General features: G+C 39.4%; 4 protein-coding genes across 5 annotated transcripts; 3 read left to right on the forward strand and 1 right to left on the reverse strand.

The window, feature by feature from the left end:
• Nucleotides 1–697: 697 nt before the first annotated feature.
• PK1-R (Pyrokinin 1 receptor) lies at nt 698–3,722 on the forward strand. 2 transcript variants are annotated; one of them, XM_089259381.1, is made up of 4 exons: nt 698–2,423; nt 2,733–2,950; nt 3,017–3,163; nt 3,345–3,722. In XM_089259381.1, exons 1-4 carry the CDS (start codon nt 1,517–1,519, stop codon nt 3,393–3,395), a joined length of 1,323 nt encoding a protein of 440 aa, XP_089115507.1. In that variant the 5' UTR covers nt 698–1,516; the 3' UTR covers nt 3,396–3,722. The 2 variants fall into 2 exon arrangements, with proteins under 2 accessions (XP_089115507.1, XP_030243679.1); XM_030387819.2 differs by having other exon boundaries at nt 3,475–3,722.
• A 2,865-nt stretch (nt 3,723–6,587) lies between these two features.
• Nucleotides 6,588–7,128, forward strand: LOC115564018 (10 kDa heat shock protein, mitochondrial). Its single transcript, XM_030387828.2, has one exon. It carries the CDS (start codon nt 6,631–6,633, stop codon nt 6,937–6,939), a length of 309 nt encoding a protein of 102 aa, XP_030243688.1. The 5' UTR covers nt 6,588–6,630; the 3' UTR covers nt 6,940–7,128.
• A 237-nt stretch (nt 7,129–7,365) lies between these two features.
• On the forward strand, nt 7,366–14,822 carry CCHa1 (neuropeptide CCHamide 1). Its single transcript, XM_089261890.1, has 4 exons — nt 7,366–7,782; nt 13,004–13,039; nt 13,120–13,166; nt 14,224–14,822. Exons 1-4 carry the CDS (start codon nt 7,719–7,721, stop codon nt 14,602–14,604), a joined length of 528 nt encoding a protein of 175 aa, XP_089118016.1. The 5' UTR covers nt 7,366–7,718; the 3' UTR covers nt 14,605–14,822.
• Nucleotides 14,823–15,211: 389 nt separating this feature from the next.
• Nucleotides 15,212–17,190, reverse strand: Npc2b (Niemann-Pick type C-2b). Its single transcript, XM_030387827.2, has 3 exons — nt 17,062–17,190; nt 15,811–15,915; nt 15,212–15,736 (listed from the first exon to the last, which is right to left on the reverse strand). Exons 2-3 carry the CDS (start codon nt 15,893–15,895, stop codon nt 15,342–15,344), a joined length of 480 nt encoding a protein of 159 aa, XP_030243687.1. The 5' UTR covers nt 15,896–15,915; nt 17,062–17,190; the 3' UTR covers nt 15,212–15,341.
• Nucleotides 17,191–17,701: the final 511 nt, after the last annotated feature.

The raw sequence follows: 17,701 nt of genomic DNA on the forward strand, positions 1-17,701 counted from the left end.
GTTAATAAGAGTATAAATTAAATGTATGCAAGCCATCCTAATATAATAAATCAGACACACACGAGCTCTAAACAACACAGGCCAACAAAGTTCAGTAACGTGGAATTTAGTATATGAATTTGAAACTGGGATTGGGAATAGATTATTTTTGGCATAAAATCAAATACACATGTATGGAAGACATTTATAATCTGATTCTCGATTCGTAAATAGTGTTAGTTAGTGTAACTTTCGCTCTCTAAAGTCTGTTGAATAGCTTGTATATGAATATGAAATTATTGTAGTTAAGTTGCCGTATATAAGTAAGCAGTAAAGCCAGGTTGCAGTTAGAGATTTTAAAGCGAGCAATTGCTACAGCTCACACAGACTCACCCACACACATGTAGCTCATGACAGCCACCATTTTCATGTAGTTTATGTAGTTGTGTGTGTGCAACTATTTCGAAAACAACGCACGCACTTCGACACCGCCGGGTGGGGTTGGGAGGCAGCTGGGGAAGTAGGGTGTTCAGTTAGTTAAGGTGGCGCTAAACGAAATAATATAAATGAATGAGATATGTGTGCATATACATATATGTATGTATGTATGTGTATATATGTATGTATGTATGTGTGATGGGACCAACGAAAATGTCACTCGTCAGCTATGTGGAACGGAGAATAGATCTGGCACTGACAAAACGCATGGAATGAAACTTTTTGCCAGCCGTCATCGTGGGGTTTCTTATTGCTGCTCTTGTTTATGTTGGCATCGGAGTGAGGGTGGATAGCTGGCGATGTTTTTTTGTTTTTTTTTTTTTGTTTTGCGACCATGAGAAATTGTGGCCAAAACACAAACAAAGCCAGGCACAGACCGAAGCACTTACAAATATGCACATGTCAACTGGCAGCGGCAGCGGCAGAGGCAGCGACAGCCGCAGTAGCAGCAACAGCAGCAGCGACTGCGACGCGTCGTTGTGGATAGAAATCTGAATGAAATTGTCGCCAGTGCTTATCAGATAAGTTCAGAGCGCGCTAGCGTGCGGTTCGGGTTCGGGTTTTGGTTCGCAACTCGGATACGGGCAACGGGCTTAATGCAGCTGGCTCAATGCAGTTAAGTATTGTCATATAGAACTGCGAGCTGCGAGCTGAGAGCTGCTTGGCCAGTTGTAATCAAATGAACGCAGTGTCCAGCGTCCAGTGCGCGTAGCAATCGCTGGGCGGGGGCATTTGGCAACGTAGCGGGATTCGATCGCGACCTCGCTGGGCTGGCTATATACTTTAGTGTCGTCTGTGGCGTGTGCGTTGCGTGTCAGTCAAGAAACGAGTTGAGTCGAGTCGAGTTGAGCGGAGATTGGCTAGCTCAAGTTCTGTGGCGCTGTTACCTTAGTCGTGACATCGAATTATAATAATTAGCATATGGAGATATATTGGCAGTTAAGCGGCTCTCCACATTCCACATTCCAGCGCAAGTGGAAATTTTGAATGAATATAAACAAAAAAAGCGCAAACAGTTGAAGGAAAATTTCGAGCAAACATGTCACCGGCAACCGAACCACCTGCCATCAATCCAAATGCGTCGGCAATCAGCCAACTGCTGGGGGCCCAGCGCGATCCACTGGCCATTGTCATACCCGTGACGGTGGTCTACTGCCTCATCTTCCTGACCGGCGTCGTGGGCAACATCAGCACCTGCATTGTGATCAAGAAGAATCGCTCGATGCACACGGCCACCAACTACTACCTGTTCTCGCTGGCCATATCGGACTTCATGCTGCTGCTCTCGGGTGTGCCGCAGGAGATGTACTTCATTTGGTCCAAGTATCCGTATGTCTTCGGCGAATACTTCTGCATCGGCCGTGGCCTGCTGGCCGAAACATCCGCCAATGCCACCGTATTGACCATCACAGCATTCACCGTGGAGCGCTACATGGCCATTTGCCATCCGTTCCTCGGCCAGGCCATGAGCAAGCTGAGTCGCGCCATCCGCATCATATTTCTCATCTGGCTGCTGGCCGTGCTGACGGCCATACCGCAGGCGGCACAGTTCGGCATCAACAGCTACGGCGGCATCGACAAGTGCGTTGTGGTGCGCGTGATAGTGGAGCACTCGTTCCAGCTGTCCACAATCATCTTCTTTTTCGCACCCATGTCCATCATCCTGGTGCTGTACCTGTGCATTGGCCTGCATCTCTACCGGTCGAGTGTCATTGGCGGCAACAGCGGCGGCGGCGGAGGCAGTGGCGGCGGTGGATCCTCAGCCGGCTTTGGCTACAGCGGCGTGCGGCTCCAGAAGCAGCAAATGAAGTCGGTGCAAAGTGATACGGTACTCTATCGCTATGCCGGCTCCAGCTCGACTTTGGCGAACAGCGCGGGGCCGCAGCTGAGTTCGGTGCGTGGGCGACTGAACCATTATGGCACGCGCCGAGTGCTGCGGATGCTGGGTGAGTGTGGGTCGGCATTGATGACAGCCAATTATGTAGAATGGCCGCAGGCTGTGAGCCAAATAACCAAATAACTGGCTGCAGAGGGCAGAGGGCACACGATGAGCACGTTTAATCAGCCATTCACTGGCCAATTTATAGCGTCTGTCATTTGACATGCTCGACATTTATGAGTCGCGCGCGTTTATTGGGCCCCGAAAAAAACAAATACTAAACAGAGTACAGAAGATATAAGTTGGTGACAGTTGTCATAGCGTTTATGAATATAAATACACATACAATTGTTCGGTTTATCAATTCGTTTCGCAGTTGCCGTCGTCATCTGTTTCTTTCTGTGCTGGGCACCGTTTCACGCGCAGCGTCTGATTGCCATTTACGCGCCAGCGCGGGGCGCCCAGCTCCATGATCAGCATGAGCTCCTCTACACGGTGATGACATATATTTCGGGTGTGCTCTACTATCTGTCCACTTGCATCAATCCGCTGCTCTACAATCTGATGAGCAACAAGTTCCGCGAGGCCTTCAAGGTGAGTGTTCACTCTAGCGCTCTTTTATATTGTATATTTGTTTATTCTCTGGTTGATCTGCTGCAGGCCGTGCTGCTGGGCAAGAAGTACTCGAAGGGCTCGTTGAACTCGCGCCATCAGCCGGAGTCGCGTCGCTTGCGGCGCACCACCACCCTCAACTCGTCGTCGCAGACGCAACGAGACTCCACTGAGTCGAAGCACACGCTAATGCAGGTCTGTAACACTGATCGTATGAGTAATATTACTTAAAATTACGCAATGCAACAACATCAATTGTTTATATGATTTCCTCTCTCCTCATCTGACTCTTTTCTCTCTCTCTCTCTCTTTTTATTTCTTCTCTGTCTCTCTCTCTTTCTCTCTCCGTCTCTCTCGCTCATTCTGTCGCTTTTAGATAGCTCTAAATGAACGCCCGCTGCCGGCAAGGTCGCAACTAGTTTCGTAATTTGCAATGCACAATGCACTGCTAATTATAGTGAATTCATTTATCGATATTCATATATCGTTTTTCTGTTTACTTCTAGTGTTAACTTATTATAATTTATAATTTTTTTCTCCCCCCTATGTAAGCCACTTAGTTTTTATATAAATTGTAAGCTAATTTGTTTACCAACAGCTACCAAAGCGTTTAGTACAAGTTCTAGTTTGTTTCTCATTTAGCGTTTATTTCCTACAATAATAATGTTTCAGTTGAAAAATGTATTAATATAATTCGCATTTAATATAATTTGAAGGTTCAGACAACGCTGCAAGTATTTGTATTTATTTTAAACTGCTGGACTAACTAGTCGTTATTCTAATATACATTATATGTAGTGGAAAGAAGATAAATCAAAAATAAATAAATAAATAAATAAAATAATTAAAAGAGACTATTATATATGTAATTCATTTCTCAAGTGAATCTGATGTATTTTTGGCATATTTCTAAGCAGACAAGAATGCACTGTATTATTGTAAAACTATATTATATTAAAGATAAATCTAAAATTATATAAACTATATTGTAAAAGAAGTACTATGCTAATCAGTTACAAAATTATAAATAAATATATATTTATATTTATACACATGTTACATATATGTATGCATAACTATATTAATCAGAAGAAAATTGATATATATATATAAAAAAGAAATTATTAAAATATTTACAAATATAACTTGAAATCAAATTGAAATTACAAATCTTCCCATTTTTAAGTCCTAATAAAAGTTTTGCCAAACTTTAGTTGAGCTGTGTCAATAGTTCAAGCTGTCATTTTTCATTGACAAATGAGCAGCTGAGGGCAAAAAGAAAATATCACACATTTCCTCTACCGGAAAGTAAGCAATGTCAAAGCTGAGGCGAAGTTTAATTGATGATGATGATGACAAATCTTTAAGAAGTGCACGCATTGAAGTGTGTTTATATTTGATGTGAAGGGAAAAAACACATAATAAAATAAATAAGTAGCAATGTTAATTATTTTTTGTAGGGTTTCGTTAATTTGCCCATTTTTTTATGTGCTAGAGTTGGAGACGTGGAAAGAGTATATATTTTCGATTCGTTATATCGCAACGCGTGTAAACAAAATTTGTTTTTATCGATTGGGTTTGCAGGCAAATAAAAATGAAAATGAAATGAAAATGCGCTCGGTGTTTGCATAAATAAGTAATATGTTAATCAGGTCCCACACACCGTGCCCTGCGATTATAATCGGCTCAGGGTCACGGACTGCAATCGCAGGCGACTGTCAACGTGGCGAATGCGTTATATCGCTCACCCACCCAAAGGTGCATTTCTTATGAAAATGCAATCAAGCAAATGGACTAGCCACATATCATTGTGATTGTCTCCCTTCTGCACTTTATTCACTTAAGTATTCCCAGCCAGTTGGCCATAATCACTTTCCGAATGCGTCATGATTTCGTTGCAATTAGAATTATCCCAGGCGCATAAACATAAATCCAAAATCAAGAACAAATTCCATTGCTTACGATAGAATTGATGATATGTAAATACTCTTATATATATATATTTTTTTTTATTTGCAAAATTCGTATCTTCTATATATTCAGTTACTGTAGTCAACAAAGCTATCCTTCATAATTAAGCTAATTGAGCTAAGCTTCATAATTTATTTATTATATATACAAAAGCACGCTCACAATATAATAAATACTAAATACTTTGTGGAGTATTGAGAAATATATTTTTGTTTATTGATACAATAATAAACATAATTATATGACACATATTGATTTGACTTTAATTTTTTGCATATCTGGTAAGTTAATAAAAGAATTTTATATTATTAAGCTTTTATTACATTTATTTTAAGCTTATTATTTAGTGTATATAATAAAGTATTTCCCTTTATTTATGGCATTTGTTCGCTAGGTGAATTTGCAAAAATGTTGAACCTTCTTTTAACATATTTTTTACACAATTTATTATTTGCTGCATGATGTATATACATATATCTGCAAAAAAACTTCATTCATAATTAAGCTTTTTAGTATATTCAAAATGTGTTAAATAAAACAACTACATATTTATTAATAATTAATATTCAACTGATAATTTTTTATTTGCAATAACTCTAACTTTCCTTAAAAAAAATGAACAAAACACAGATTGAAATCGTGTGTATGAATCACCTGAGAGTCTTGCATTATAAAAAAAAAAAAAAACAGGCAAGTTATCGCTGCAAACGTCACCAATTCCAAGCGAGAGTTAATATGCCCATTAAACACCTATATATATATTCTTCGCGTACGTCATATTCAACTAACAAATACCATCGAGCCAATAGAAAAAAAAAAAAAAACAAGCAAGAGCAAATGATCCATACACTCACACATACATATAGAGATAGACACACCCACTGATACACATGGGCCGCCCGCAAAATGACGTAGAGAGTGTGAAATTCTGTGATTTACGAGCGATTCGGGTAACAAAAAAGCAAAATTCTGGCAAAAAGTTGTCAGCAATAACAGTTAGAAGTACAAAAAGCACCGATTTCATCCCAATCATTTAGACGGGAAGTCAAAGAAGAAACATACACACACACACACACACAAATACGTAAAAGCATTTTCGCGCGCATTCACACAAACATTGCTGTTAGTGCGCAGTAGCGCCAACAGGTGGCGCTGACGCATGCAGCGTGGGAACTTCATGAAAACAGCGCGCAAATACCATGAAATGATTTCAAAAAGCTACAAAATGTGTGTAAGCACATACATAGTCACACATACACGTAAACTCTCACACATCTCACGCACACAACTAGAAAGTTTTTACACTAGTTTCACACATTATTCAATTGCGCGTAACTGAAGTTTGTTGAAACACAATTACACTGAACGCCAAAATGGACACTGTTGAGCAATTTTAGGGTGAACCAAAATCATAGTAGGCTAAGCAAATTTTGAAACTGAGCAGGCCATGTGATTGAATTGCTCCTTACCTCCCGTAGAACTCGTATAGCTCAGTCTGTTTCTAGCACTCGAAGTGAACGACTGAAAAAATTATAAAAAAAATATAATTGCTTTTTTTTTTTTTTAAAGATAAGGTAAAAGTTTCAACAAAAAAAAAAAAAGTGAAAAATTTATTTATTTATTTTTGATTACAAAAAATTCATTTTTTGACTTTAATTTATTTTCTTTTTTTTTTCTGGCCACGCAGAAGTATGGCTAACGTTATCAAGAAAGTTGTGCCAATGCTGGATCGCATTTTGATACTGCGCGCCGAGGTAAAGACCACAACAGCAGGCGGCATCTTGTTGCCAGAGGACGCTGTGCCCAAGGAGATGCAGGGCGTGGTCGTCGCCGTGGGACCCGGTGCACGCAATCCCGTTGGTGCTGGACACTTGCCGGTGGGCGTCAAGGAGGGCGATCGTGTGCTCTTGCCAAAATATGGTGGCACCAAGGTGGACATGGATGACAAGCGCGAATATGTGCTGTTCCGTGAAAGCGACATCCTGGCCAAGCTGGAATAGGCCAGAACTCACACTCAATAGATTATTGGACATTTTTACATGATGCATCGCAAACACTTAAGACAGATCGGGGACTTATTAACACGGTTCACATACAATACACACAACCCTTACTGCGTTCGAAACTAAATGATTGATGAAATGTTGTATTTGGTAGCTAAACACTTGAATCATAACACTACACTTAATGACAGCAAGTAGCACAGGCACATCACAGGCGACTTCACACTGTTATGTAGGCAATGACAATAAACAATTGTTCAGATTGCGTTTTTTCTTGTAAAGAGCATTAAAATAAAAGCTTTTCCTTTCGGTCGGCCTATAACCTATAGCCCTATGTACCCACATCAGCCTGTTGCTGGTCCTCGCCACGTAACGGTACGCAACGCTCATTGGCGGCATTGCGTCGGTCGTGCGTTGGCGGCGGCGTTGCCATCGTCGTCCTTCGTCTGGCCCAGCTGCTTCGTGTGTGGACGCTCGCATTGGCTGTCGTTATCTCATTGCCGTAACGGCTCTCTGTTATATATACATACATATATATTGTGGACGGGTCGAGCTATAAAAGGCGCACGTCTAACGCATTTTGCTGCCAATTCGAAAAGTGTTTCGAACACACGCATTCCAGTTAACACCTGCATCAGAGAACACACCTACACGGCGCAACTGTTGCACAAAGTTTTTTATCGCCAGTGCATTAAAAGTGAAGTCGAAAGCGGGCCACAGTTGATATCTTACAAATTCGCTTTGACAGTTTAAAACGTGCTCACTTCGATCTGAAAATGTGCTGCCAGAAATTTAGTTGGACTATCTTTGTATTTCTGGTCCTTTTCACGCTTGTAACAGGTAAAGTACCAAAGGAAAGAAACTATAGAAATCCCACACAAGTTGCTATAAATTGACATATATTTAACTTTGTAGAGTATTTGCATCAAATTCAATTTCTCTATTTTTATACCCTGAACCCATTGAAAATGGGAAATCAGGGTATAATGGTTTTGTTAAAAGTATGTAACAGGCAGAAGGAGGCGTGGCAGACCCCACAAAGTATATATATTCTTGATCGGGGCGACAAGCTGAGTCGATTTGGCCCTGTCCGTCTGTCTGTCCGTCCGTCCGTCCGTCCGTCCGTATGTATGAACGCGTCGATTTCAGAAGATATAAGAGCTAGAGACTTCAACTTTTTTTTAAAATGTCCGTATATATCACGCGCAGATCGAGTTTATCACTAAAAAACGATAACTCATTCCGATATTTTTTTATCGATAAAAAACCTTATCGAAGATCACTTAAAAAATTATATCTCCTACATCTTTCAAGCTAGAGTCTCCAAATTTAAAATGTATATAAAGGTGTATTTTATACAATTTCGGTTTTTGTTAAAATTTACCCCCCAACCCTAAATCCACCCCCTCACCCTCATCTTTGTAAAAGTCGTATATCAAATACTAGAGACTTGTGCTTCGGTATACACATACATTTATACATCATGATTACGTTCTGAAAGTTTCATTACGATCGTACGTCTAGAAATTAAATTATTCCACAAATAAGTTCTCATAATATCGCCAACACTGCAGTGCAACCTAAGCGCAATCGCCTGTATATGCGTGGTGTGTGTGTGTGTGTGCGTGTGTTTGTTTGTATGCGTGTGTGTGTGTGTGTGTGTGTGTGCGTGTGTATGTGCGAATTATTATTGAAATATCAGTTGCTCGAAGGGTTCAGGGGATCTCGTAGTCGAGCAGTCTCGACTAGAGCTTTCTTAATTGTTTTTAAATAAAATTCATTTTGAATTTCTGAAAAAAATGTTTTGAAAACTAGGAATATAAAAATATATTTATTATATAAATGAAAAAAACAATATATTATTCGTATTTATTTTGAATTTACAAAACTAGTTTAATTTTAAAATGAAAAATGTTTTCTTGTTAATTTTAATTAAAATGACATTATTGACATCTATATAAATAAATTCAAAAAATTTTTATCAATTGACATCTTTAAAAAAATAAATTAAAAAAATGTTTATCAATTTTATAACTTTACTGAAACTCAGCTTTTTAAATGTAATATATTCGTATGAGTTTATTAAACTTCATAAACGTTTCGAAACTTGAAATATAATATATATTAATATATAAATAAAAAAAGTATATTAACTAATTATCTTTAATACAAATACATATTAATATAATAAATATTAATACATTGACTTTTAATATATATTCTATTTCATGCAAATCTAAAAATTTATATGAAGCATAAACCGTTTAATACATAATATAATATATATTTATTATATTTTATATAAATTTTGTAACATTTTACATGATCTTCTTGCTGTTAGTAAAGCTCTGCAGCAATATTAATAAATTCATATGCCAGAACTTAGCTAAAATCCTCGGGGTTTCTTCAGATGATATAATTGAAGTTTAAAATATATATTCCTATCGTATTATTGACAAAAAATGATGGTTTTAAAACTTGCCTTAGAGTTGAAGTAAACTATAAAAGCGCCACTGAATCAATTGACTTTTATGGCCAGCCAAAATCGAATAAGCCTAAAAGTATGCTACAAAAATGCAGCTGCATCTTTTGTGGCTTTGTCCTCTAAGTTTTACTGTTGCCTTTAATAAAACCGCTTATTAATCAATTATTAAAACTGTATGATTAAATTGCAAGCTTCAATTAAAAATATTATTATAAAAATTAGACTAAAAAGTTCAATTGGAGAGGTTAGTGGTGGTTGCCTAACTAGCGTGACTTTTAATGACGCTGGCCCTAATTGTTATCGGCTATCTCCACGCTATGTAGGTCAGCCCAGGGAAGTAGGAAGTAACTAAAAATTATATTTAAATATCAGCAACTTCTTTGCAATAGAATTTTATTGATTTCCTCAGTTGCATAATGGATCATAATTTCAATTGCTCGACTCAAGAGCTGGATTATCATTACACGATTGCATTTTAGTCGTCAAACCAGTACATAGTACATATTTAATAAAGGCAACATGACAAAGCTAATGCTGACCATGCGTCACTGGAAAAGCCTTCTTAGAATTTCCCACAATAATATGTGTAGTCGGCCATAAAAGCAAGAACCACCGACTACCTGATTAACACATATTGCTGCTAATATTATGTTGTTCCTGTTTTTCCACCCATTTCTTTTTTTTTTGTTATTTTCAAATGGTAATGCGCCTTATCTATTTTATGCACATTTTCCTGTTGCTCTTTGATCAAGTCGTGGCACGCCCATTAGTTAGCACGCCCATCAGGCATATTTGCTATAATTTTTCGTTACGTCGCGCCGTCAACTGCGTCGATTGTCACACAGCAACGGTATACGAAATGCCTGCAAATGCCCCAGCGATTTTAATTGCAGTCGTAAATTAATCCAAATTGCGTGCCAAATAACAGCAACAACAACTACAACAAAGGCAATAGGAGCAGCACTAGCAATAGCTTCAGCTCCCCTTTCAGGTGACGAAGCACAAAAAAAAACAAAAGTCGTGTGAACCACTCAAGCTGTGCCGCCGCCTGCAGCCCACTGCAGTTGTGGTTGCTTGCGGCTTACTGCGGACCATGCTTATCCTCAGCTCTATGGCGTCCACAATTTAGATTGCAGCCATTGTGTCGGCACTGGCCTTTGAACTGACTCCCAGATAATGGAAAACTAGCTGGGTTGGCCTAGGTTCAGGATGACAGATTAGGCGAGCGATTAGCACAGGCATTTCCATCATATGGGAGAGGCATTCAGTATTGCTCATGTGTCTAGAGGGAACTAGGGAACTATGCAATATTGTATTTTCGAGTTCGAATCTGCTCATAGATCTATATTGGGCAATTAGAAGTGGTTCTAAATAGAGTAGAGAATGCAAGAAATTCAAAAACTTTTCATTTACTTAACTGACTAATAATTCTAAGCAATTTAAGAATTACTTATCATGATAAATATTCCCCTATTTATTTTCACTAAAACCATTAAAAATGTTTATAGTTCCGGGAATAAAATACATATTATTTATAATTCGTAAAATTTAAATTTTATCTAAAGCCAAATCACACCTGAAGCAATTCATTCAACAGGTTGGCTTATGAGCGAGCTTGGAGTATATACATATATGTCTATATATATATATTTTTAACTGCCTCGTAAGAGGTGCTTCCCCAGTCAAAAATGACAATTTGATGTCCGCATTTACTTCGGGACACTTAAAAATAGCTTTATTGCCCCATGGCGTAACACTTTTAATTTAGACGTGCGACTTTTGTGAGGCTATTAAAAGGAAAGAATTGGCTTTACTCGGAACGAAGAGGGTCGATGGCATCGCCGACGCCAACGCCAACTGGACAGAGTGCATCAGTCAAGTGGCTGGACACGTTAATTAGGCGCTTAAAAGGGCTCCTCTATGGCCATTTAATGACAGCCTTTCGATTGGCCGCCGACGCCCCATCTAAATCCCTGAGCGGGGGCTATCTCTATGGCGCGGTTGGCCACAATTAATCCATGGCTTAAGTAATTGACGAATGATTACACATCGGACATATGGCGGCTACAACGGGCGTTGGCAACAGCTAAATGGGGCGTCATAGAGATAGAGTCATCCAACGGCTCATGGCCCATGGCACTTGATAGACGGCTCTGTTTGGCCAGTCAAAGTTGATTTTTGCGTTATCAATGTGCCTGGCACCGGCCAGGAGAAGATTACGCAAAGGACACTTACGAAGGGGCGGCCCAGCTGCGTCGTTTTGTTGCCAGGAAATGCTGCTCCGCCGGCTCCTGGTGCTGCTGCTGCTACTGCTGCTGCTGCTGTTGCTCCTTGAATGGATTGCGTAAACTTATCCAAGTGTCGCAGCTGCTCTTATGTTGACTCCTTGACGCCTCATTGTGTGACATGTGAGCCAAGCCAAAGTCCTTTGTGTGGACCTGTCGACGTGGCCATCCATTTGTGCGATTAGTTTTTGGCCATACAATGAACTGCAGCATCGAGGACAGTGCATAATAGTCCTGCCCCTTTCTGCGTTAAGCTGCATAACAGCTCTCAGCCCTCTCTCTGTCTCTGTCTCTGTCTCTGTCTCTGTCTCTGTCTCTGTCTGACTCTGCATCTAGTTGTAGCACTTCACCAGCCAGCTGAGAGCTGCTTTCAACAAGACATTACCCAGGTGCATGCTTATTACGCGCCATACCATACGACTTTGTAATGGACTAAATTTATCACAGGTCGCGGCATTATATAACGCATCCATGGCAACCATAATGGAGTAATACTGTACTGCGCCAAGGCGAACGCACAATACTCTTAAAGAGCTCTCCAGTCAGCTTTGTTTCTTTGAGTATAATCAAATTTGCATAGATGATAAATCAATCAAATTTATAATATAAATATTTATTTATAGCATATCTGATATAAGACATTTACTATATTTATATGTAGTCCATATGTAATGCTTGAATTTTACTCTGGTTATACTATGGCTATACGATGTCAGTCTTACAGCTATTAGACTATATATAACCAAGTCCAGTGGGGCAGTAGAAAGCCTCCAAGCATATATGTATATACAGTAATCGACAAATATATGTATACCCCTGCAGCATTTGCCTCTTTGGACTATTGAATGGCATTGATTTTGCATTAAATTAATTTTGTAATTTATTATTTATTTATATCTAATACATAAATAAATAATAACAAAATTCAGAATAATTGCTTTAAGGGTACACATACATTTGTCGCGCACTGTGCACACTAGATTCATGTTCTACATTTAAATACTCTGCCTAAAGGGCAAGCACATATAAAATGTAAGTAAGCCAGGAAACCGCAGCAGTTGCCATCATTTCTTGGCAATTTTTAACTTTTTAAGTCAGCTGCCACGCCTACACAGCCACGCCTTGACTCCGTGTACCGCTGTGATCAGTGCAGCGCAGCGGGGCAGTTGGTGGGGGCCAGTGCGTGGCGCTCTGTCATAATTTACTTCCATGCATAGCTTAACTCTTCAGCGGCTTTGCGGAATGATGATTTATTAAGTCAAAATTATTTTGCTTTCCCTGTTGCTTGCAGGCTCCTGTTTGGAATTTGGACACTCGTGCTGGGGCGGTAAGTTGTAAACTGACATTACATATATGCCATCATCCTATATCTATCTCTCTCTCCCTCTCTCACTCTGATTGGCATAGCTCACGGCAAGCGGTCGGGCAGCCGGGCGGCAATTGCAGCTAAGCAGGTGAGTTCCCCATCGCGATGATGTGACAAATGTTGAGCCACACCATACAGCACCATTATTATCGAGCTAATCTTATCCGACAGCATTTAGCCTCAGCTGGATTTATTAATTGGGACGGGAAATGTTTTTTTATGGCTGCGCGGCTCTCCAGCCAAAATAATTAGCGACAACCAAAATTAATTACAATTATCAAATTATATAAATGTCTGCTAATCAAGTATAGACTATAAAATTATGGAAACTATTTAACATATCCAGCTATAATTCTATGGACTTTACAATTATACGCAAGCATTTATAATCGCCTCTTCAGACTTTGTTTCAAAGTTGTATTGCTTTATCAAATATGTTTAATGCAATTTTGGCTTAACTTATTCATTTGAATATTACTCTGAAATATCTGCTTAAGGCAATTAAAACTTGTTTATAGCCCCAATTCAAATTAAATGGGATTTAATGGATTTGGTTCAAATGCATTTAGCTGACAGAAGAACAGATGAATGAACCAATAAATATTCTATTTGTTTATATATATATATTTTTAAGCCCTTCGATAGAGCCACGTCGGCTCATATCATTCGTTTGTTTACCTCTAACTCAGCACCCATAAGAGCTGGAGACATGAAATCTTAGACTTTGCCTCTTCTTGTTTAGACAATCATTTGATCATTCAGTTTCAGCTCAGCAATTTAAATCAACATCAGTTATTTGAGCTTATCCCTCACTTTTGCTTCTGTTGACTGAAAGTCAATATGTTTCATAAACTCCCAGGGAATACTCACTTTATTCCAATATAGAGATTCCTGTAGTCATTCGAAAGTGGGCTTAGGTTAAATAATAATATCGTAACATATAACTACGAGATCCTCTGTCTTCCCCCTTATATAGAGAGAATCTCGGCGCAATTAGCTATCAATATTATTCAGTATATAATAATAACCAATACAAGCAACTGATGGCATACGAACAAGAAAGGAACCACATATCTTTTATCTTGTCTATCGCTCGTTGCAAGACTATATCTAATTTCTTCTTCTTTCCCTCTATTCATCCATAGCCAACACCTCTGGTCGACAACCTGGCTGAGCAGCTCTTCAACAACAATATGAATGCGATTGACGATGACAGCAACAACAATAATAACAATAATAATAACAACAATAACAACAACTTGCCCCAAGCTGCGTCCGCTTTGACGCCCCCAGCGAGCGAATCGAGCGCGGCAGAACGCAATCGAGATGTGAACGAGGCAAAATGGAGGCAACTGCTGCGACAGCATCGTCTGCAGCTGCGTCAGATGCAACGCCAGTTCGATGCCAGCGATGCAGCCGAGAGCTGGCGCAAATTGCAGCAAGCATTGGCCGAGGCAGAGCAGCAGCAGCAGCAGCAGCAGCAGCAACTGTTGCCGGTTGCCGACTTTTATGAACTTGCAAAGTGAACGTTGACCGATTAATGAGAAAAACATGTATACGAGGCACAGATACAGATACACACACACACACATACACACACACACACTCACACAGAGACAGACAGCCACACGCATAAACAAATTGAGCTGAAGTTAAGCGAAAAACAATTAAACGATATTTATTCCATCAGATAAGTGATCTTTGCATGCTGCGCCCCAATTAAAAACTTAAACAACAACAACAACTGCAACAACAACATGGCAAACAACAATTTTGGATCGCGACTTTGGGATTTCTGCACGCGAATCGCGTATACGACACGTCGGCCAGCTAGCTAGAGCTAAGCGTTAAATGCGAATGATCTATTGTATTATTAAGCAACATTAAATGTAAATGATAGAAACATTTTAAGCTTTTGTTTTCAATTACTTATACTTTCAATAACAATATCAATATTATTATTATCATTATGATTATTATGATTATTATTATAACCACATTATATGCATATTTCTTGTTTTCTTCCCTCTCTGCGCTTTGCGAGCACAATATTGCGCCATTGGCTGGATGCCGCAATATTGCCTAGATCAATTAATCAAATGTTTTTGAATATACATATATCAAATATACGAATTCCGAATTCATAATCAAATTAAATTGTACTTAACCGAAAGTAAAGTAACTATTATTCTATACATACAACACGTTTTAATAGTAACAAATAAAACTTATGAGCTAAAGTGCAAAGCAATCTGATCTCCGTCTAAGCCTTGATTTTGGCGGGTATCTGGAAGCAGGCGGCATCGCCCTCCTTGTCGCCCAGGCCCCAGTGGATCTCCAGACTGACCGTCGGATAGACGGGCAGTATCTTGAAGCTGTTCTTGTACGTATACGTCTCGCCGGCTTTCAGCGGGCAGCCGACCTTCTTCTCGCCCGAGGCGTCGTAGATGTGCGGGCAGGCGCTTGTGCCATAGTAGCCGGGGAAGGGCAGCGGCACATCCAAGATGATGCCCTGGATGTCGGAGGTGAGCTCGGCAAAGTCACGCTCCGGCTTGATCTTCATCGTGATGCTGGCCTCCGAGTTGCGCTTCAGTATGCACTTGTTCTTGGGGCAGTTCGATATGGTTACCTCATCGGGGCCCAGGGCACGTGCTTTGGCTAGAGATGAAGAGATGAAGCAATTTAGCTTGGTTAGCTCTGTGTGTGGGCGTGGTTGTTGTGCTTCTACTCACATTTCGGGCATGGCCTCACATCGGTGGCAGCGGCAAAGCCAAGCACTGCGGCGCCCAGCAGAATCAATGCAGAGTTCAACCTCATTTTGCCAAAGTGGAAAGAAACTGTTTGTTTAAAACAAGAGAGATTTTTCTGTTATTGGTAAACGAGTGAGAGAGTGTGAGAGTGCGACGTGCTCTGCGGAGTGATTGATGTGCAACCAAAAGCTTGGCTCAGCAAAAACTAAATAAACAAAAGTCCAACTCAAACCGGTTCGATGTTTGCTCGACTAACGAAAGATCGACCTTGACTTGAGCTTTAAAAACTGTGCAATTGAGCTGACGCCGCGTGGAAGCTGCGGTGAAATGTGCAAGTATCTGTGAGTTGCAGCAGCTGCAGTAAAGTTGCTAAAATTTAAGTTAACTCAAAGCAATTTCGATGGCAGTGCGAGAAATAAACTAAAATATGGCTGAAGACTAAACTAAAGTTTTTAATCATATAAATAATACTAGACGAGCTATGTGCTTAACAAATAATATCTTTTAGATACTTTGAGATACACTGAGTGGGCATGGCAAAAATCACATTGTTTTGTTAAATAAATATTTGCATAAATATTAAATACACAAATTTATAAATGGCAGACTTTGCGCATGAAATGAACAGACTTTGCACTCAGCTGCAAATATCAAAAGTATCTGGTAGATATTCTAATGGCACTATGTCAAATATATACTTAGTTGAAATTTGAATATATCTATAATGACAAAGCTAAATAAAAGCATTGTAATTATAAGTAAACAAAAATTTGCATAATACAAAATAATCATTAATATTAATATCTTAACAATTCCATAACAATTTTAAAACTGGCTATGAATAAAAAAATATCTGAGATATTATTTGATAATTTTTTAATTTAAGCACTTAAATAAGAAATATTCACATTTTAAATCTTGAGCAAGATGCGAAAGCTAAAAATGAAAATTTAAGAAATTATTTTTAGTAAAATATTTTTACTTATTTTATTTTAATCTTTTAAGCACTGCAATATTTTAACACTCAAATTATGCAAATGTATATAGATATATATCCAAGGTCGAGCGAATAGCTTTTTGTATATATAGCTGACGAGAAACCACGAAATACACTGGCTTAAACCACAGTTTCGATACGGTTACAGTTACACACACGGCTCACATTAGGCGTTTAGTGAATCTTTTTAAATTAAAGTAATTTCAGCTCGTTAAACAAACTTTAAATTCACTTACTATCAAATTAAAATTTTCTGTATTTTTTGCTTTGGCTTGTCGGCTAATTAGTTTTGGACAGTTTATTTCAAGCTGTCCGCGCAACTGCTGAGCGACAACTGAGCGAGTGTCGCGTCGCACAGATACTATATATACAGATACATATACATATGTATGTATGTAGGTAGCTGGAGCCAGTTGGGGCAGATCGTATCGATTGTTCGTTGTCTGCCGTCTGACTAATCGGGCGAGCGATCTGCCGTCTATCTATCTGGTGGGCCTGCTTGGCATGCATGGCAAGCAGAGCCGGAGACTCTGGAGACGCAATTTGAGCAATTGATCGCTTAGTGCTTATTGTGTGTGTGTGTGTGGCTAGCATGCGTGCCTGGATTGGTCACTAATTGGGGGCATCCGTGACGTTCTAGTGTCGGTTTGATTAGCTCATTGTGAGCACTGACTGGAGCTACACTTGACTTGACATGGCATGGCTTGGCGACTGTCCACTGTATCCATTTGCTATGTATATCTGTTAGATGCGTTAATTTGCACTCGACAAACAGCAGAGCTCATATCACACTCACTATTCCAGTGCAACTCAAGTAAGTACTTCCCTAAAGCCTATTAAGGTTCGCACACAACTGGGAAGTGCTAATGGCTGACC

This window comes from Drosophila navojoa, chromosome 2, assembly GCF_054131105.1.
Source record: "Drosophila navojoa isolate 15081-1374.11 chromosome 2, UAZ_NAV_1.0, whole genome shotgun sequence".
Lineage (NCBI taxonomy): Eukaryota > Metazoa > Arthropoda > Insecta > Diptera > Drosophilidae > Drosophila > Drosophila navojoa.